Source organism: Dendropsophus ebraccatus, chromosome 14, assembly GCF_027789765.1.
Source record: "Dendropsophus ebraccatus isolate aDenEbr1 chromosome 14, aDenEbr1.pat, whole genome shotgun sequence".
Taxonomy (NCBI): Eukaryota; Metazoa; Chordata; class Amphibia; order Anura; family Hylidae; genus Dendropsophus; species Dendropsophus ebraccatus.
The window spans coordinates 13,238,786-13,261,869 of NC_091467.1; the positions used below are offsets into that span (position 1 = coordinate 13,238,786).

The 23,084-nt window shown below is 44.0% G+C and overlaps 1 protein-coding gene across 2 annotated transcripts; it reads left to right on the top strand.

Annotated features, from left to right (window-relative positions):
• Positions 1 to 2,193: 2,193 nt before the first annotated feature.
• On the top strand, positions 2,194 to 21,148 carry LOC138773104 (glycogenin-1-like). Of its 2 annotated transcripts, XM_069954074.1 has the most exons (10): positions 2,195 to 2,523; positions 7,118 to 7,197; positions 7,566 to 7,707; positions 9,926 to 10,100; positions 10,215 to 10,377; positions 10,673 to 10,799; positions 12,923 to 13,130; positions 15,902 to 15,997; positions 17,954 to 18,064; positions 20,862 to 21,148. In XM_069954074.1, the coding sequence occupies exons 2-10, from the start codon at positions 7,191 to 7,193 to the stop codon at positions 21,021 to 21,023; spliced, it is 1,191 nt and encodes a 396-aa protein (XP_069810175.1). In that variant the 5' UTR covers positions 2,195 to 2,523; positions 7,118 to 7,190; the 3' UTR covers positions 21,024 to 21,148. The 2 variants fall into 2 exon arrangements, with proteins under 2 accessions (XP_069810176.1, XP_069810175.1); XM_069954075.1 differs by lacking the exon at positions 17,954 to 18,064 and having other exon boundaries at positions 2,194 to 2,523.
• The last annotated feature ends 1,936 nt before the right edge of the window (positions 21,149 to 23,084 follow it).

Sequence of the window (23,084 nt, forward strand, 5' to 3'; positions counted from 1 at the left end):
CGTTTTACTACACGGAAAGATTATCGGTTATATTGGAGCAACAAAATTCAAGAACACTCCCCTTTCAATTTGCGAATGAACAGGGAACGGCTAACGACATCTTATTCAAACAAACGATGTGCGAACGATGTGTAAAAGACAAACGATAAAAATAGATTCAAAACCTATTAAACGACCAGCGACCAATCGTTCGTCGTTTAATCGTTGTCTACTATTACACTTAAAGATAATCGTTCAAATACGACCGATTGAACGATTATTCGAACGATAATCGCTTCGTGTAATACCACCCTAACCCCAGGGGGGATAACCCTAACCCCAGGGGGGAATAACCCTAACCCCAGGGGGGCTTCTAGTATAAGTGTAAAAGAAAAAAAAAAGTGTTGCTATAAATAAATAAATCCTCCCCTAATAAAAGTTTGAATCACCCCCCCCCTCTTTTCACATGTTATAAATAAATAAATAAACATGTTTGGTATCGCCGCGTGCGTAATTGCCCGAACTATTAATTAATCACATTCCTGATCTCGCACGGTAAATGGCGTAAGCGCAAAAAAATCCCAAAGTGCAAAATTGCGCGTTTTTGTTCGAACCTAGATTTCTGGATCAAACCTAGAAAAAATGTAATAAAAAGCGATCAAAAAGTCGTATATGCGCAATCAGGGTACCGATAGAAAGAACACATCATGGCGCAAAGAATGACACCTCACTCAGCCCCATAGACCAAAGGATAAAAGCGCTATAAGCCTGGGAATGGAGCGATTTTAAGGAACGTATATTTGTTAACAATGGTTTAAATTTTTTACAGGCCATCAGATACAATATAAGTTATACATGTTATATATCATAGTAATCGTAACGACTTGAGGAATACAATAAAAAAAATGCTTTTCTTTTTTTTTTTTTTATTTCACCACACTTTGAATTTTTTTCTGGTTTCGCAGTGTACTTTATGCAAAAATTCAGCCTGTCATTGCAAAGTACAATTAGTGACGCAAAAAATAAGTGCTATGGCCTTTTATGCACAAGGAGGAAAAAACGAAAACACAAAAATGCTAATTAGCCCTGTCCTTAAGGGTTTAAAGGGATACTCCAGCCAAGACCCCTTTTTTAGCAATACCTGGGGGGGGGGGGGGGGAATTGTAACAGCCGGGGAGGTAAACTAAATGAATGTTACTGTTTTTTTTGTTACCTCCTCCCCGGCCATTGCCAAAAAAGTGGTCCCTGCCGGAGTACCTCTTTAATGATTCATATCAGGATGAAGGAGCTTTCCCACATTCTTTCAGCTCCTTAGTATGAGCTACACGTCCTACACTCCAGAAGGCCGGCATAAAGAGAGGATCCTTGTCAGGGGGGTCCTGTGTCTGAGACCCCATTCACACGTTTTTACTGTCAGGAAATCCTGATCAGGAGGCCTCAAATGGCATCAGGAAAGCATCAGGATTTCCTGACAGTAATCCATTTTTACCTTCAGGAAACCATCAGGAAACCATCAGGAAAAAAAAAACAACAGATTTCAATATGGTCTAGTATGCCAACATACATCACACGTACCCACACAGCCCCTCGTGTACTGTGCCACCATGTCCCCCTCATGTGCCGTGCCACCGTGTCTCCTTCATGCCATATGTCATCCTCTAATCTGTTGCAGAACTACAACTTCCACTACGAACTGCCAATAGGACATGATGGGAGATGTAGTTCTGCAACCTGGATGGCCATCCAGGTTGCAGAACTACATCTCCCATCATTACCTGTCAGCAGGGCATGATGGGAGTTGTAGTTTTGCCATCTGCGACCATCCAGATTGCAGAACTACAACTCCCATCATGTCCTGCTGACAGGTCTTAATAGGAGTTGTAGTTCTGCTGCCTGGATGGCCAATCGGTGCAGGAGGACGGGGACTGCCTTCTTCACTGGTCCAGTGAGTTTCAGAGGGTTGGGGGGTGGCGCTTTAGGGGTACCCTGCTATAGGCAATAACCGCACTGCTATACACTCATTTTGATAGAAAGTAGTTGCCAGTAGCAACCAATCATTCCATTGCTTTCACTTTACATAGGGCCTCTGGCTAATGAACTATGCAATGTGATTGGTTGCTATAGGCAACGACTGCACTTCTATAACCAACCAATCCTATCGCTGCTTTCCCTTTCCATAGGGTCTCTGGCTAATTAGCAGTGTGAGGTGACTGGTTGCTATGGGCAACAGCTCCTTATCTTTCCACTAGTTTTGGGAACTGGTCTCAGTGTATATATGGCCCCTGCAGTACAGGAGGAGGGATGCGGTTATTTCCGCACAGTGTGTACAGGAGGAGGGATGCGGTTATTTCCGCACAGTGTGTACACGGCCCCCCGCAGTGCAGGAGGAGTGTAGCGTGCGGTACCGCCTCCTCCCCGTCCATCTTCCCTCCCTGCAGCTCCAGGCAGAGACGTCAGAGAACCGGGGAAGAGCCGTGTGACCGCCGCCTGTCCCCTCCATGAAGCCCGGCGACAAGGACGGCTGGAGGACTCGTCACTGAGCAGGTGTCCCGGCTGTAATGGCGCCGTGTGCCCCTCCATAGCCGCCATACTGAGGAGGAGGAGGAGGGGGATTACAGGGCTGCATGGGGGGATTACACTATGTGCCCTATGGCACACTACAACTACTACACCCAGCATGCCATGATGGGAGTCACTGGAGATCCCTGTGTACAGTATAAGGGGCTCTGCACCATGTTACACATGTCACCCCTATAGCCCCTTATAGGACAAGTCTATATACCAGGAATAGTGGGGGCACAGGGGGCATCTTACTCCACTACATATGGGGGCAAAGGGGGCATCTAACTCCACTACATATGGGGGCACAGGGGGCATCTAACTCCACTACATATGGGGGCTCAGGGGGCATCTTACTCCACTACATATGGGGGCACAGGGGGCATCTAACTCCACTACATATGGGGGCACAGGGGGCATCTAACTCCACTACATATGGGGGCACAGGGGGCATCTAACTCCACTACATATGGGGGCACAGGGGGCATCTAACTCCACTACATATGGGGGCACAGGGGGCATCTAACTCCACTACATATGGGGGCTCAGGGGGCATCTTACTCCACTACATATGGGGGCACAGGGGGCATCTAACTCCACTACATATGGGGGCACAGGGGGCATCTAACTCCACTACATATGGGGGCTCAGGGGGCATCTTACTCCACTACATATGGGGGCACAGGGGGCATCTAACTCCACTCCACTACATATGGGGGCACAGGGGGCATCTAACTCCACTCCACTACATATGGGGGCACAGGGGGCATCTTACTCCACTACATATGGGGGCACAGGGGGCATCTAACTCCACTCCACTACATATGGGGGCACAGGGGGCATCTTACTCCACTCCACTACATATGGGGGCACAGGGGGCATCTAACTCCACTCCACTACATATGGGGGCACAGGGGGCATCTTACTCCACTCCACTACATATGGGGGCACAGGGGGCATCTTACTCCACTCCACTACATATGGGGGCACAGGGGGCATCTAACTCCACTCCACTACATATGGGGGCACAGGGGGCATCTTACTCCACTCCACTACATATGGGGGCACAGGGGGCATATAACTACACTACATATGGGGGCACAGGGGGCATCTAACTACACTGCACTACATATGGGGGGCACATAGGGCATCTAACTCCACTACATATGGGGGCACAGGGGGCATCTAACTACACAACATATGGGGCACAGGGGGCATCTAACTACACTACACTACATATGGGGGCACAGGGGGCATCTAACCACACTACACTACATATGGGGGCACAGGGGGCATCTAACTACACTACACTACATATGGGGGCACGGGGCATCTAACCACACTACACTACATATGGGGGCACAGGGGGGCATCTAACTACACTACACTACATATGGGGGCACAGGGGGCATCTAACTCCAGTACACTACATATGGGGGCACAGGGGGCATCTAACTCCAGTACACTACATATGGTGGCACAGGGTGCACCTAACTACACTACATATGGGGCAAAGGGGGCATCTAACTCCACTACACTACATATGGAGGCACAGGGGCAACTAGCTACATTACACTATATATGGGGGCACAGGGGGCATCTAACCACACTACACTACATATGGGGCACAGGGGGCATCTAACCACACTACACTACATATGGGGGCACAGGGGGCATCTAACCACACTACACTACATATGGGGGCACAGGGGGCATCTAACCACACTACACTACATATGGGGCACAGAGGGCATCTTACTACACTACATATGGGGCACAGAGGGCATCTTACTACACTACATATGGGGGCACAGGGGGCATCTAACTCCACTACACTACATATGGGGGCACAGGGGGCATCTAACCACACTACACTACATATGGGGGCACAGGGGGCATCTAGCTACATTACACTACATATGGGGGCTACACTACAGGTGACCGCCATTCTTGTAATCAGACTGGTGCCCCCCATAAATCCCTCCATATACAGCAAGCCTTGTCAGGATGCCGGGAAAGCTGAGTGATCACCTGATGCTGGATGATAGATACACACAGTATATGATATATCAGGAGGTTGTTACCCAGATTTCCCAGGCCGCCATATATCCCCCATATCATAGAATAGTCAGATTTGTTATGCAGGAGCCAGGAAAAGCTGGGTGAGAATCCCTGGGACAAATCTCACATGTTAATTCTAACTCTATGTAGTTAGGCAGATTTACTTTTCAGGGCCCTGGGAAAGCTGTGGAGTGTAATAGAGATGGCTGAACATTAAATCTACCTACATAATACTTTCTTGCTGCAGGTAGATTTGCCTTTCAGGAACCCAGAAAAGCTAGGTAACTTGCACACTATATAGAGAATGTATATAGCTCCATCATGTATGTCCCATTTACCTAGATACCATCAATGAAAAATACTCCCTGCCTAAATAGGTAAGACTGACATTCAGGAGCCCAGGAAAGCAGGGTGACACTGTCAGTAGGGCTGCACTGGATGCTGCAATAAGTGTAAACTAACAGTACTATATAGCATACATACACATAGGGGCAGATATTGAAGTGAATGCTGACAGCACGGATGGGTCAGTAGCTCTACCAGTCACCTATCCTAATGCCGCCCCCTGCTAAGCAGTCTGGTGGCTGACACCAGGGGAATCCATGGATTTATTTAAAGGGTCACTCAAGTGAAAATCTTTTTCTTTCAGTTATATAGTATATAGTTATACAGATTCTTTATTTACTTCTATTTAAAAATCTCAAGTCCTCCCAGTTATTTCTTATCCTCAGCATAGGGGATAGCTGGCTGATCGGTGCAGGACTCCAACTGAATTGAGTGGTAATGCCCATGTGCGGCCATCTCTCCAGTCATTCCTTATGGGGCTACAGCACTGGCTGGACTTTTGTAATGCTGCTCAGGATCTGTGGGGGTCCCAGCAGTCAGACCCCCTTCTTATCTACAGGATAGGGGATAACTTTTTCCATAATGAGAATACCCAAGGACGCATTGGTGTGAATAGAGCCAGTGGTAGCCCCCATGGTCTCCTAGTACACTACCCCTTCCTATACCGTGACATGAGAGATATGCCAACACATACTGGTACAACATATGCCAACAAGACTGGCATATAGTGTGTGAATGAAGCACATAGATATAGTATAGGGTTGGTACAGATGCACAAACATAGGCATTGATTTTTAGAGATCACTCCCATTCAGGAAGTCATTGACCTCTATGGAGAAGCGGTGTGTGGTGCACAGGTAATACAGGGCCAGGGTACCAGACATGGCAGCAATCCCTGGCTGCAGGATGCCCTCTGAGCAGATGCCAATAGCTAGTGCACCCTCACAGTCTACATACCCACTCTGCCTGACCATGGCTGCTATCCCCTTACTAGCATATAGTAATGGGATATGTATACAAAGCATTGCACAGAGTTCCAGCAGCACCCCTAAAAAGGCCACGAGTCCCCTCAGTAACACAGGTGCTGCCACTGACAGAACACATGTCCTGGGTGCTGCCACTGACAGAACACAAGCCCTGGGTGCTGCCACTGACAGAACACATGTCCTGGGTGCTGCCACTGACAGTACTGACAGAACACATACCCCAGTGCTGCTACTGACAGTACTGACAGAACACGTCCTGGGTGCTGCCACTGACAGTACTGACAGAACACATACCCCGGGTGCTGCCACTGACAGTACTGACAGAACACATGTCCTGGGTGCTGCCACTGACAGTACTGACAGAACACATACCCCGGTGCTGCCACTGACAGTACTGACAGAACACATACCCCGGTGCTGCCACTGACAGTACTGACAGAACACATGCCCCGGGTGCTGCCACTGACAGTACTGAAAGAACACATGCCCCGGGTGCTGCCACTGACAGTACTGACAGAACACATGCCCCGGGTGCTGCCACTGACAGTACTGACAGAACACATACCCAGGGTGCTGCCACTGACAGTACTGACAGAACACATACCCCGGGTGCTGCCACTGACAGTACTGACAGAACACATACCCAGGGTGCTGCCACTGACAGTACTGACAGAACATATACCCCGGGTGCTGCCACTGACAGTACTGACAGAACACGTACCCCGGGTGCTGCCACTGACAGTACTGACAGAACACATACCCCGGGTGCTGCCACTGACAGTACTGACAGAACACATACACCGGGTGCTGCCACTGACAGTACTGACAGAACACATACACCGGGTGCTGCCACTGACAGTACTGACAGAACACATACCCCGGGTGCTGCCACTGACAGTACTGACATAACACATACCCCGGGTGCTGCCACTGACAGTACTGACAGAACACATGTCCTGGGTGCTGCCACTGACAGTACTGACATAACACATGCCCTGGGTGCTGCCACTGACAGTACTGACAGAACACATGTCCTGGGTGCTGCCCCACGTCTCCAATCACTGTCTATTACTCATTTACAGAATGGAATTCCCAGTATAGAAAAGCTCAAAGCTGTCGTGTGACCTCGGAAATATCCCATCAATCATTAACTCTTCTTATGTGACCATTTATTTTTATTATTGTAGACGCTAGATTGGACTCCTGTATGCTGCCCGGTGGGATATATACCTGCAGATACTGACTGGTGAATTCTACAGCATGCCTGGTACGTATCATATACCTGTGACGGAGTGAGAGGGAATCATTGATCGACTGGATTTGCACATAGAGCAGCGGTGCACAGCCTGCCGCTCTACAGCTGTTGCACAACTACAATTCCCATCATGCCTTGGTAGATAAAGGATGTCCGGGCATGATGGGAATTGTAGTTTTGCACTAGCTGTAGAGCCGCAGGTTGTGCACCCCAACGCACAGCACCAAAAAACTATTGGGGTGTCAGCCCATTGCCTGCTGTGGTGAAAAACATCAGGGGCCAGAAGAGAGATACATAGGGGGGGCAGCCATACTTCTGTTAGTTAGTTGTCCCCAGTTTTCATCAGATTTTTGTGTAACACTTTGTGTTTTTTATTCTAGTCACAGACCAAGCATACGTGACCCTCTGCACAAATGACATCTACTGTCAAGGTGCCTTGGTTTTAGGGAAATCCTTAAGGAAGCATGAAACATCCCGCAAGCTGGTGGTAATGATCACGTTTCAAGTCTCCCCTCGTATGAGGTAAGACCGGACACTGGCCGCACTACAAGCGCACTGCAGCCCAGTGAGCGCCATGGGCCAACAGCAGGTCTATTAACCAGAACTGTTATGTATATATAAAGCTAGTGGGCACCACTAATAATCATGGCATGCTAAACCAATGCATATAAGTAGTACATCATCCTCTCAAAAGAAAAAAAGCATATGCACAAAAAATGGTAGCACATCACGAAAATCTTTATTATAACACTGACATAGATACAAAAATACCACATAAATATATGAATGTACAGGAGTAGTAAAATGAGGGAGACAACACCCCAAATACTGCTCTACATTAAAAACACTAAAATGTCACCATAAGTCCTGCTGGTGTTCCAGCCGGGACTAATCTACCACTCTGACTCTGGACTGTATGTACAATAACAGAAATCCAACATCTCTACCTAGACAGAGACCCAGTAAAACAAAATATAACCACAAATAATGGAGCATAGGAAAAAATTGGAAAAGATCACCATGTGCAGTCCAACAGAATGAGAGTCAGATGGGATTGGATAGCTGCAAAAAAGAAAAGGAACAGCGCACGGCGCACATAGCGTGATACTGCAGAGCTGGACTTGTGCGTATCTATGAATAGGTGTTGCTCACCTTGGGGGGTCACGCTACGAGCCCGACACCGCCTGATGCTTTGTAGAAGTTTTGTTCTTTCCGCTCGCTGCCCGTCCGAGGATCCGAAGAAATCGGTCAGGAAATCAAAGAGAAGATTCACTCATCGGAGGCAGGATGTGTGGGGTACTCGGATGCCTGGCGCAGAGCGGCTTGTTCACAGAGTTCAAGATGAAGGATAGGAGTTATGGTACAAGATTCTCCCACTTCTTTATTGTAACGACGTAAAAAACAGTAATACGTTTCGAGGTGCAACCCTCTTCGTCAGAGAATTAAAAACATGCATACATGCCCTACATTCATAGTCATGTCTATGAATGTAGGGCATGTATGCATGTCAGAGTGGTAGATTAGTCCCGGCTGGAACACCAACAGTGTTTTTAATGTAGAGCAGTATTTGGGGTGTTGTCTCCCTCATTTTACTACTCTTGTACATTCATATATTTATGTGGTACCGCAGTACCGCACAGGATAAACTTAATTTGTGCTCAATTGGGCGCATCCTTGTGTGACCACATCCCAATTTACCATAGCATACAATGGAAAGTGTGGCCGGAGCCACATTCCATTGTGTGAAGCGCACATGTTATGTGCGGACGCTATTCAATGACTAGTGGCCGCACAAAACTGACATGTCTATTCAATGACTAGTGGCCGCGCAAAACTGACATGTCAGTTTTTCGTGGGGGCCGGTTGGAATCCTGGCCGGAGTGTATACTATGAGGGAGATTTATCAAACATGGTGTAAAGTGAAACTAGCGCAGTTGCCCCTAGCAACCAATCAGATTCCACCTTTTATTCCTCACAGACTCTTTGGAAAATGAAAGGTGGAATCTGATTGGTTGCTAGGGGCAACTGAGCCAGTTTCACTTTACACCATGTTTGATAAATCTCCCCCTATGTGTATACACTCTGGCCGGGATTCCCTCTTCTATGGCAATGTATCTTTTGTATTAATCACATCCATTGTTGCCAATCAGCAACAGCAGCCAGGATTAATACAAAAGATACGTTGTGTGAACATAGCCTCAAGGTGCTTCTGTCATTTGCTTTAACCTAATGAGATTGCAGATAGAATAACATAGGCCTTAGTAAAGGCATACATGGGGTGCGGGGAGGAGGCATGCCCTCCCCCCGTGCCTGATTTACCATAATTTACGCCTGGCAGAAATCTACACCTGCTCAGGAGCAGGTGTAGATTTTTGCGTCCGTTGAACAGCAGGCGCAGGTTAGGCCGGTTTCACTAACAGGTGTGTACCTCTTAGTAAATCCGGTGGCGTAATTGGATGGCGGGGATGGTCTTCATAAATATCCCCCAGAAACTTTGCCCCCCTGCTACCGCAAAACTTACTGACAAGCTCTAGTCCAAATCGTAATTGCAGCACAGATTGTCCCATAGAAGTCGATGGGAGTGTCTGTAATTTTTACGGGAAACATTTTTTGTAGATTGCGAACATCATATACTGTCCTGAAAAACTCCTGAACATGTGAATGCAGCCTTAGGCAATAGAGCAGATTGTCCACCGTACAGCAGCCATTGCTCAGTTTCCGTATATTCTTCTGTTCCAAGGACAATTCTCGGGAAAGTGTTTGATGAAGTTTTGGAGGTGGACATGCTGGACAGTGCGGATTTGGTGCGATTGTCTTTACTCAAACGTCCGGAACTTGGAGTGACTTTCACCAAAATTCAGTGCTGGACCCTCACACAGTATACGAAGTGTGTGTACATGGATGCGGACACTATTGTAAGTGTCATTACCTATGATGGTTCACATAATAATCTAACCATAGATGACTGTACAGAAAAGCTTGTATGGTACGAGGCATGGCGATCTCATGGTGTATCTTCTATGTGACAGGCTCTGTGTAACATTGATGAATTATTTGATCGGGAAGAATTCTCCGCTGCTCCTGACTCCGGTTGGCCTGACTGTTTTAACAGCGGAGTCTTTGTCTTCAGACCTTCGCTTGACACTTTCGGTCGCCTTCTACAGTATGCAGAAGACCATGGCAGCTTTGATGGTAGGTTTATAATCATAGAATACTGAATGTGCAGCACAGCATATTGACCTTTTCTTGAGTTTGAGCATGCTCGAGTCCAATCATTCGGCATTTGAATACCGGTGGCCTATGGCTGTATCCATGCTTTCCCAGACTCCCCAGGATCCATCCAACTGGTAATCAAATGCCGAACCATTGGACTCGAGCATGGTCGAATTGCGCTCATGAAATTATTTAAAGTCTCCCCAAAGTTATTAATAGTCACAGCAAAAAAACATGATAGCTTCTTATATGTTTCTCCATTACTTATTTGCAGGTGGTGACCAGGGTCTGCTGAACAGCTTCTTTAGTAACTGGGCGACGTCGGACATCAGCAAACATTTGCCTTTCATCTATAACTTGAGCATAAGTTCTGTTTACACATATATACCTGCCTTTAAACAGTAAGTACCAGTGATCAAGCTGAATGGTCTTAAGCCACATCCACACAATGTTAGTACGCATGTAATAGATATAATGGTGGCTAATACATACAGGAGATGTTTTTGTCCCCTTTCATATCTTACACAGCTTTATAGCCAGTATGTAATCCCAGTTCATGGTGTGGATTTAGTATGGTTGGAAGATGGCACTCCGCTTGTTGGTAGTGATTGTGTAAGAAAGATCCAGAGTCTCGGCACTCAGTGTAGCACATCAGCAGCAAATAATGAAGATGCGTTTCGGTGACCAACTGAGTTAAGTTGATGAAGGCCACTTGGTGAAATCTGTCTTCATTATCTGTCGGTGATGTACTACACTAAATGAAAAACAATAATCTATGCGTGCCAGGACTCTTCACTACATGGTGTGACCTTGGGGTATTCCCATCTCAGCTAATATAGTTATACTTGTAGAACTCATAACTAGAGATGAGCGAAGCTGGAGCATGCTCGAGTCGATCCAAACCCGAACTTTCGGCATTTGAAGTTGGATAAAGCCCTAAGGCTATGTGGGAAACATGGATATAGTCATTGGCTGTATCCATGTTTTCCAGACAACCTTAGAGCTTTATCCAACTTCAGCAGCCACCGCTAATCAAATACCGAACGTCCGGTTTCGGATTGACTCGAACCCGAACCCGGTTCGCTCATCTCTACTCATAACCAAAGAAAAAAAAACAAGATAGAAAAAACTATACACATCCCAATGTAACACTGTAATATACTTTATTGAAGATAGCAGACTAAGAACCAACTGTATATGAGAATGTAAAAATGACCTGAGGAAGGACACAATATCAGCCCTACATCACTAGCCAAGGACACGCTTACATGCAATGTATTGCCTCCCCCAGCCTGCTCCCCTTAATATCACATAATAATGTCACAGAGGAAGTGGGCACCATGCTATATGCACTAGAATTATAAAAAAAATAAATCATAAATACATATAGACCATAAGTGCATAAAGTGAAAGCAAGTACAATGGTAATGATATACACTTAGTTATTTTTAGTACAATAAAAAGCAGGTGCAATGAACAACCTCACCAATGGATCATAATAAACCCAGTAAGAGGAGGAAGAGTGGTCCTGGCACTACACTGCCCCACACTTTCCACCAGTATGAACCTGACTTCATCAATGAAGTTAGGTTCATACTGGGTTTACTCCTTTTACTGGGTTTATTATGATCCATTGGTGAGGTTGTTCATTGCACCTGCTTTTTATTGTACTCATATAACTAAGGGCCCTTTTCAACCGGACGATTATCATTCAGATTATCGTTAAATCATTTGGATCTAAACGATAATCGTTCGCTTGAATAGCAGTTAACAACTAACGACCGAACGAGAAATCGTTGATCGTTTAATAAGACCTGGACCTATTTTTATCGTTGCTCATTCCCAAATCGTTCGCATTGAATAAGAAGTCGTTCGGTCTTTCGCAGTAGTGACTAACGCAATAGCGACGGCAAGACAAACGCAAGAACGATCATAAGTAACGATTATCTTTCCATGTAAATGGGTGAACGGTTTCAGGTCTTTCGTAATAGCGGTCGTTTGGATCGTTTATCGTTAACGACTATGCGAACGATAATCGTCCTGTGGAATAGGGCCCTTAGTGTATATCTTTACCATTGTACTTGCTGCACTTTGTCACTTTATGCATTTATATATGACATATGTATTTATGATTTGTTATTTATAATTCCTGTGCATATAGCATGGTGCACACTTCCTCTGTGACGTTATTATGTGAATACATTGCATTTAGGCGTGTCCGTGAGGTAGGGCTGATATCTGGCCTTTTCTGGCACCAGTTGATTTGAAAGAAAAAAAAAATTTGGTCAACAACCCCTTTAAGACCGGCATTTTTTTTTGCATCAGTCTTAAAAATTTCCCAGAGCCTCTCTGTTAGTTGTAATGGGACTACTCCCTTAATGATGACCCATGTATTATCTGTGTTTATTTTTTTACTATAGATTAACCCTTCATGCAAAGCTCTCCCAGCTTAAAATGAGATTGGAGATTAACTGAGAAATCATGTGAAAATTTATACCAAATGCTGCAAATTTCTCTATGACAGGTTTGGGTCAGAGGCCAAGGTCGTTCACTTTATAGGTACCCCAAAGCCCTGGAATTGTAAATATAACCCCCAAACCAAATGGATTGTAGAGGAGGAAACAACAAACGGAGACCAGCACCTTTTATTCCTCGCCCACTGGTGGGAAGTTTACATTTCTGATATCTTACCTTTATTGACGGAACAAGAGGAGCTTGATGGTACAGATAAGGTAATTCAGCAAAATAATAAAAAAATACAAAAAACAAACATCCAGGCGTATTATGGCTGCTGTTAACGGTGGCAGTGCCCTCGCAATCAGAGCAATGTAATAAAAGGCAGAGGTGCTGAGGTTTCTTGCCTGTCTCATACATTTATGGTCACTGTCGTTTCAAACTATTTTTTAATGGATTAAGATTAGAGATGAGCGAACCGGGTTCGAGTCCATCCGAACCCGAACATTCGGTATTTGATTAGCTGGGGCTGCTGAACTTGGATAAAGCTCTAAGGTTGACTGGAAAACATATATACAGCCAATGACTATATCCATGTTTTCCACATAGCCTTAGGGCTTTATCCAACTTCAGCAGCCACCGCTAATCAAATGCCGAAAGTTCAGGTTCAGATTGACTCGAGCATGCTCCAGGTTCGCTCACCTCTAATTAAGATCCTAGCATTTCTATAAATCACTTAATTTAGAAAATGTGACACCTTTAAGGACAACTCCGGCATCAGTAAAAAAACAAAAACAAAGACACAGATCCTATACTCACCATCCCTTCTAAATTGATCGTCATTTGAAAATCCTGCCGCCCGCGGTCCCCGTCAACCCCCGTTCGCATCTTCAGATCTTCTTTACTTCCAGGTTCCCATGGCATGAAGGAGAGCGAAAAGGCTGCCGATGTGCGTGCGCATCGGCAGCCTTTTCATTGGCTGGATCGCATCACATGGCTTTCAACTTGCTCAGCCAATCAGAGCTGAGCAAGCTGGAAGCCATGTGATGCATTCCAGCCAATGAAAAGGCTGCTGGTGCGCAGCAGCAGCCTTTTTGCTCCCTTTCATTCTAAAGGAAGAAGGGGACCAGGCCCGCCCCCCACTTGTGATGACATTGTCACAAAATGGCGGCGGGAGAAGAGGACGGGGTCGACAGTAAATGAATAAGTATAGTTTTTTTTACTTCTGGAGAGGGGGGGGGGGGCGGGCGAGTGAGGAAAAGAGGCAGAACGGCTCCACGCAGATGACTAACACACATTACAAAGTTATATAACTTTGTAATGTGTGTTAGTTAATGGGGGGAAAAAACGTGGGAGTTGTCCTTTAACCCAGAAAAAAAACAGCTTTAAACTTTTGCCCATCAGGTGCCTTAGTTCTCTGCAATCGTCTGCCTGTTGTTAGGGAAATTTGTCTCTAGTAACATAGACAGAAAGACAGAACACATAAAGTACAGTATAAGGCTGGGTTCACACTACGTATATTTCAGTCAGTATTGTGGTCCTCATATTGCAACCAAAACCAGGAGTGGATTAAAAACACAGAAAGGCTCTGTTCACACAATGTTGAAATTGAGTGGATGGCCGCCATATAACAGTAAATAATGGCCATTATTTCAATATAAGGCCCCGTTCCCACTGAGGAAAGGTAACTAACGGCAGACTAACGGCATTCCGCGGTAGACAATTCCGTCGCGGAATTCCGCTACCTTTCCTCAGTGGGAACGGGGCCTAACAGCCGTTGTTTTAAAATAACAGCAAATATTTGCCATTAAATGGCGGCCATCCACTCAATTTCAACATTGTGTGAACAGAGCCTTTCTGTGTTTTCAATCCACTCCTGGTTTTGGTTGCAATATGAGGACCATAATACTGACTGAAATATACGTAGTGTGAACCCAGCCTAACAGAACACATAAACCTAAATTTAGGTTTTCTCTATCCTTCTGGGGATCTGTACTGGTCTGGAAAGGTAAATCAGGGCTTCCCTCTCATCTCAGCAGCATTTTCAGTGTTTAGTGTAACCCCTTCCTTGCAGTGTTGTTGCTGTATACACACAGTCTTTACATAGTCCTCTGTGTAATCCCGCCATTTAGTTGCAGGATTGTTGACAGCAACCGCTCAATGTAACCCCTTCCTTGTTGTGTTTTCTTGCAAAGCAAATGCATCAGTAACCACATCACCCCCAACATGCCATTTGTAATACTGGACTGTGTAAATTGTCAGCCTAACTCAGTGCCGGCTTGCTCATTGCACTTTCACAAGCACTATGTGCTGTGTTGGGATTGGACATTAAGGCTGGGTTCACACTACGTTTTTACAATCCGTTTTTGGAAGAAACGGATGCATGTGTGTGCATCCATTTTGATCCGTTTTTCCATTGAATTCCATTATAAAAAAACTCGGATCCTTTTTTTAACGTACACAGAAACTTAGTCGACCTTATTCTTGTGTCCGTTAAAAAAAAAATAATTTTTTTTTATAATGGAATTCACTGGAAAAACGGATGCACACACATGCATCCGTTTTTCATCTGTTGCATCTGTTTTCATCTGTTTGAAAAAAAAATTATGAAAAAATGGATGCAACTGTGAGCATCCGTTTTGATCTGTTTTTCCATTGACTTCCATTATTAGAAAAACAGATCAAAACATACACAAAAACGTGGTCGACCTTATTTTTGTGTCCAATGAAAAAAACGGATCCGTTTTTTTCATCAGTTTTTCATGCGTTTTTTTGGTTTTTGTTTTGCAAAAAACGGACTGCAAAAACATAGTGTGAACCCAGCCTTATTTTTTTAGGGGTTCAGTACCAGCAGTAAAACCCAAAAACCGCCTTGGTTTGTTAATATACCCAAATAACGCAGGTTTTGTTGACACTTATAATAATGGGAAAGTTTTATTAAGCAGAATGTAAAGGGATTGTGATGCATATTGGATATGTATAGGAGAGTATACGCCTCTGTATTACACACACAAGTCCCGGCTGACCATGCACCGTGTTCTTCCTGCAGCATCAGTTTGGAAGAATGGAACTTCAGATGAAAAATGAGAATCCATCCCCTGACTGCCCCAAGGAAACTAACCCAGACCATCCCGGGAACTCATATGTAAGTCCATACGCCTCTGGTGTTACCATAAAACATAATGTTTTGGACTCACTCGTGCTGTATGTGGTCTTTATATGGAATTAGAATCCATCTTACCTATTTACCTAGTAGTGTTTTGCAGTGTGCATGATGGATTTGCTATAGTATATATATAATATATATATATATATATATATATATATATATATATATATATATAGTGAAAGAGTAGTAGACGCTTAGAACAAACTTTCAGCAGAGGCGGTTGGTAAACCTGCCTGATATATACAGTACATATATCTATCCTAAGATAATAAAAAAAGGAAATAATATAGTAAGAAAGGAAATAATATAAGGGCAGACTAGATGGACCTGGGTTTTTTTTGCCGACAATCTTCCGTTTCTATTCAATGGCAGCAATTACAGATGTCATGGGGCAGTGCAGGGGTGTCTGCTATAAAGATGAGTGACATCTCATATACTATTTGGCATGATTTGGAGTAAAATACTTTGGCTGTGACAATGTCGGACTATGATGCTTTATTTTCCTTAATAGATCGGAGGTGGCGCAGACTTTTTTTTTTAATTGCCTCCCAGTTGCCTCATTTAGCGCCAGTCTTCTCCATTAGCATCAATGGAGCTGCGTCACAGAGGGGAGGGGATATCATAGGAGTCCAAGGGAAGGTGTGTGGATCCAGCACATCCAAAAATATATTTAAAAATTAAACTTTATTCCATATTTCAAAAAGATTAATAAAAGACATCCCGCTAGGCTAGATGATGCGTTTCACGTATACGTGTTTAATCATGTCATGACAAAATAATGACATGATTAAGCACACATATACGTGAAATGCATCGTCTAGCCAGTGTGTTACCCCCTAGTAGGATGTCTTTTATTAATCTTTTTGAAATATGGAATAAAGTCTAATTTTTAAGTATATTTTTGGATGTGCTGGATCCACACACCTTCCCTTGGACTCCTATTATATGTGGGTTGGCTACCCAGGATTCATGCACCCCCCTCTACATGAATATGGTTCCGGAACTACACAGGTGAGCTTTTTTAGCTACCTCTGCTGCCACCAGTGTTTGGAGTGAGAACTGCAAGACTGTAAAGGCCCTATTCCACGGAACGATTATCGTCCGTATTCGGCCGCTACGGATGATAATCGTACCGTGGAATAGAGTGCAACGATCAGCCGACATCGTTCATGTCGGCTGATCGTTGCAGTCGCTTGTTTTTGAACATGTTGAAAAACAAGCGACTGATATAGCAGCGATCTGCTACCGTCGCTCTGTTGAATAGGACCGTCGGCAGCAGACGCTGCTATATCCTATGGGCTGCCCGGACGATCAGCGATCACCCGGGCAGCCCCCCCACAGCTCCCCGCCGCCCCCTCCCGCACTCACCCGCTCGCTGCAGCCGCGTTGAATAGCGGCGGTGAGAGCGCTCGTTTGCTCCTCTAAACGACCCGTGTAATAGGCCCTTAAGCCCTGCAGTTCCCGATTCCCTGCTCTAATCTAGTGCTGCCGAACAGCGCCATACAGTATACTGTATAATTAGGTACACTGATTACTGTATATAGGTACACAAACATTGGGACTGTGTTGCCCCTTACTGCTGCCAGTCATCAAAAGTTGAATGATAGCTAAAAAAAAAAGATTCATTAATTTTAATAAAGTTATATTACAAAGTAATACAAAGTTGTATAACTTTATTAGGCAATGTATTAGCAAAAATAATAATAATTTCCAGAGTTCCCTTTAAACATCTGAACAGTGGGGTCTGGACGTTGGGTCCTCAGTGATTATATATTGATGATTATCTTCATGGTCAGTGGAAGTTTTGCAGCTCAACTCCTTGGTAATATCGGGTTCTAGTAAAAAAAAAAAAAAATAATAATAATAAATATGTAATATGATGTAAAGATAACTGGTGGATATAGGTTATACCTGTCACTGCTGTCTTTCTAGCAACCCAGTAGTAGCTCTCAGCAACGTGCACTTGATGAAAGTCTTCAAGGTCAAGACCTTCTCCCCTCCCAGCTCGGCCCCGAGCCTGTAACCCAAGACTCCTTCCATATGGTATTTCCATTGGCTCCTCCATCATCACCTGCTTCTTCTGCGCTCCTTATATATCATTTTATTTTGCTGTGCTTTCAGAATTACAAAAAGGAATCAAATCTAAGACGTCTCTCAGTATTCGCCTCTTTTATTCTAATTATTTGCTTTTTTTCATTGTAATTTTCTTCTGTATGTAGTAACACCATGAAATAAAATATTTTTATGTTAAAATATATAATAATATTTTTAGGTTTAAATCAACTGGTTTTAGAAAGTTGTATAGGTTTGTAATTTACTTCTATTTTAAAAATCACAATTTTTCCTATATTTATCAGCTGCTGTATGTCCTGCAGGAAGTGGTGTATTGTTTCCAGTCCGACACAGTGCTCTCTGCTGCCACCTCTGTCCATGTCAGGAACTGTCCAGAGCAGGGGAGGTTTTCTATGGGGATTTGCTGCTGCTCTGGACAGTTCTTGACATGGACAGAGGTGGCAGCAGAGAGCACTGTGTCAGACTGGAAAAAAAAACACCACTTCCTTTAGGACATACAGAAGCTGATAAGTATTGGAAGAATGGAGATTTAAAAGATTGGAGATTTCTATATAACTTTCTGAAATCAGTTGATTATGAAGAAAAAGATTTTCGCAGGAGTACCCCTTTAATCAGTCGAATGCACTGATACCTTAAAGAGGTATCCCACAAATAAAAATGTAATGGTGTATATAGGAAGGGTACTTCATATCATTCTGATTGGTGGGACCTCTACCATTCCAGTAAAAAGGGGGAAGGTGACAACTATGTAGTAAATGGGACAATTTAGTAGTCTTTTGGTCTATGTGTAATTGTTAACATACATGTATTTTATTTTTGGTGTTACGTATTACTGCTGCAAGCCATTATAGCTGTTTAAGGGGATGTATACTTTTAGAAGTTATATGTCACTCGTGCAATCTCTAACTCACTTCAATTTGTAATTGACTTCTATTTAAAAATCCAGTACTTATCAGCTGCTGTATGTCCTGCAGGAAGTGGTGTATTCTCTCCAGTCTGAGACAGTGCTCTCTGCTGCCACCTCTGTCCATGTCAGGAACTGTCCAGAGCAGCAGCAAATTCCCATAGAAAACCTCTCCTGCTCTGGACAGTTCCTGACATGGACAGAGGTGGCAGCAGAGAGCACTGTGTCAGACTGGAAAGAATACACCACTTCCTGCAGGACATACGGCAGCTGACAAGTACTGGAAGACTGGAAATTTTTTTACAGGATTGATTTACAAATCTGTATAACTTTGTGTGACCTGTCCATCTATACATTGATTTTAAAAAAGTATACGTCCTCTTATAGGAAGTAGCATAATTCTGTAATTAATCCTTTTCTTCCAGTGAATAATCACATTGCTAAAGAACAATAGGGATCAATCATCTAAATCTGATTATGATTAACAGTGATACCGCTCTATTGTTACAGCACCTAGTAGGACCGTGTAGCATTGTGGTTACAGTGACCTCAATTCACTGCTCACATTAAGGTCAGATATACGATATAGAAATGACAAGAGGAACAAGGATGTTCTCACTGTAGTTCACTCTTTTTCCTATAACTCCTTGTTGCCACATGGCAATCCAGGCTGCTTAATCCATAGAGCTCCATTAGCAAAAAAAAGTCTATGGTTTCTAAACTTTAATACTGTTAAAAAAAAAATTTAAGAGGTAATCCAGAGAAACAAAATTGTTTTCAGAACAACTGGTGTGAGAAAGTTATACAGATTTGTAAATTACTTCTATTTACAAATTTTAACTATTCCAGCACTTGTCAGCTGCTGTATGTCCTGCAGGAAGTGGTGTATTCTTTCCAGTCTTGACACAGTGATCTCTGCTTCCACCTCTGTCCATGTCAGGAACTGTCAGAGCAGGAGACATTTTTTATGAGCTACTGCTCTGGGAAGTTCCTGACATGGACAGAGGTGTTAGCAGAGAGCACTGTGTCAGACTGGAAAGCATACACCACTTCCTGCTGGACATACAGCAGCTGATAAGTACTGGAAGGCTTAAAGGAGAAGTCCAGCAACCCCCCCCCCCCCAAAAAAAAAACCTTATACAAATTACCAATATACACTTATTACGGGAAATGCTTATAAAGTGCTTTTTTCCTACACTTACTACTGCATCAAGGCTTCACTTCCTGGATAACATGGTGATGTCACTTCCTGGATAACATGGTGATGTCACTTCCTGGATAACATGGTGATGTCACTTCCTGGATAACATGGTGATGTCACGACCCGACTCCCAGAGCTGTGCGGGCTGTGGCTGCTGGAGGGGATGATGACAGGGTGACACTGAGCATCCCTCTGCCATCATCCTCCCCAGCAGCCACAGCCCGCACAGCTCTGGGAGTGACATCACCATTTTATCCAGGAAGTGACATCACCATGTTATCCAGGAAAGGAAGTGACATCACCATGTTATCCAGGAAGTGACATCACCATGTTATCCAGGAAGTGACATCACCGTGTTATCCAGGAAGTGACATCACCATGTTATCCAGGAAGTGAAGCCTTGTTGTAATAGTAAGTGCAGGAATAAAGCACTTTATAAGCATTTCCCGTAATAAGTGTATATTGGTAATTTGTATAAGTTTTGGGAGGGCAATACAATACTCTAATTAAATAAATTTTGCTGGACTTCTCCTTTAAGACACCACTTGATTTGATAAAAAATAAAAATTCTTCGGAGTACCCCTTTAAATAGTGTAAACTTTCCAGTCCCTAAATTGATACTTGAATATCTCACAGTTTATTATTGCCGTCTTATTACCCAGCCTCAACTCTCCAAGTCCGTTTCTGAACTATCTATCCAAGAAGCCGAAGAAGCACTGAGAACCGAGGAAGAGCGCAGGAAATGGGAGGAAGGCCACATCGATTACATGGGGAAGTATTCTTTTGACAATATCCAGAAGAAGCTGGATCGTTTTTTACAGTGATGTCTGTGCGGTTGTTTCTACCAGGGTGCTGTGTATGATAACTTTTTTCATTATTTATTGTGCAGTGGCAGGATTCCGTTTGATTGACTGACATTACTCACATTTTTGCCAATTAAAAAAGAAAAGAAACGACAGCTTTGTGTCAGTGACATGATTATTTAATACTGTGGGAGATTGTACTCAGGTCTGTGCAGACATTTTGCATAAATCAATATTGCAAGCGAATATTGCATAGATATCTTCTCTGTTTTCAAGCTCTTTTTTTCTCCCCCCCCCCACACACCTCACAAAGCTTTCATTCACTATTTAAAAAAAAAGTTAACTTCTATACTGTGTTTGACAATACAAACTAGCAGCTCACATAGATCAGGTTACATGCTGCCAGTACATGTCTATGTAGGGGGAGGAGTCCAGAGGGAGAGAGAGAACAACACAGAGAGACTATGCAAGGTAACTGTAAAGCCCCTATTACACGGACTGATATTGATAAGCAAGCGAGCAAGCAAGCAACCAGTGCTTGTTCACTCCTCGTTCCCTGCTGGCATGCACTGACAGCAAGTGAGGGGGCCGCGGGGAGCTGCAGGAGGGGCTCCCTGCACAATCTAGGAGATAGCGGTGGTCTGCTTCCGTCCCTCCTATTCCATGGATTGATGGCCAGCAGACCGTCATTATCGTTCAAAGATCTTTCAACATGTTTAAAGATAAGGATCAGCTGACATTGTGCCTTTTGGCAGGAGCTATTACACCAAGCGATTATCGGCTTGATTTGGTTTGATTCACAGCTTAAACTAATTACGACTGCTCTATAATGCCCTCCATGCTGCTTCTTAGAGTGGTTAGGGGCAACTGAAAATTAGAGGTGGAGCCTGCAGATCAGAAATATGGAAAAAATGGTAAGTAATAATATTTTTTGCAGAAATTAATAGTACGGGCGGGGGGGGGGGGGGGGGGGGGGTGAGGGAGATGAGGCACCAAAACAGGACAACAAATAATTAATTTACAGCTACATTACCGGGCTATCTCCTCTGAAGTCAGCACTGACCTCTCTGATCTCTGAATACCGGCTTTCATACAGGTCTCGCTGTGTAATCCTTTGTTCTCTGCTCTCTGCTGGCGACTAATCTCTTTCCTCCCCCCTCCCCTCTCCATAGACTCCAGAATTCCTGATAATGAGCAGTGAATGAGAGAGAGGGGGGGATACCTGGGGAAAGATAATGGCATATTTGCCTAATAAACCCAATTACAAGTTTCTTAAAATCGCCTGGACTATTGATTTCTGCAAAAAAAATAAAAAAAAACACGAAAGTGACACTTTAAAAAGTCATTTTATTGTTAGAGAGGAGAACTCTACATTCCTGCCACAACATGGAAAACTTTATTTAAAGTTGAACATTGTACTAATAACACTACATACAACAAACATATAGAAATATGACTGAGACATCTCAATGTGTCAAATCCCCCCAAAAAATCATAAACAATACAATCAAAAGAAAACAATACACCCCAGTAATACTATCCAACAGGTATGTACATTTCCTATGTAGATGGCACATCCAAAAAGTAGAATAGAACATATATAATCTCTGATAATATCCACTCACATATTTACAGTGTTTCACATTTACAGCAGAAGTTTATTTATTCCCTGTGAATACTTTGCCTTATGTATCGCTTATTGATTTGGGGCCATGTTGGTGCAGATTTTTCTATTAGATGCCAAACATAGTCAATAGAGATGAGTGTAAGGGTCCTATTCCACGGGCCGATGGGGGCCCGATCAATAATGTAAACGAGCGCTGATCTGCTAGATCGGCGCTCGTTTACTGGGCCTATTCCACGACCCGATAATCGTTTAGCGAGGGCTGCAGGGACATCATTACCGATGTCCTTGCAGCCCTTGTTTAAACACCATACATTACCTAAACATGTTGCAGGGCTTCTCCTGCGCTCCTTCTTCCTGTCAGTCCTGCGCGCGGCGGTCCTGGCCAGTGATTGGCTGAGCGGTCTGTCATCTAAGACAGGCCGCACCGAAGCTGCTGCTGAAGACGAGAAGATCTG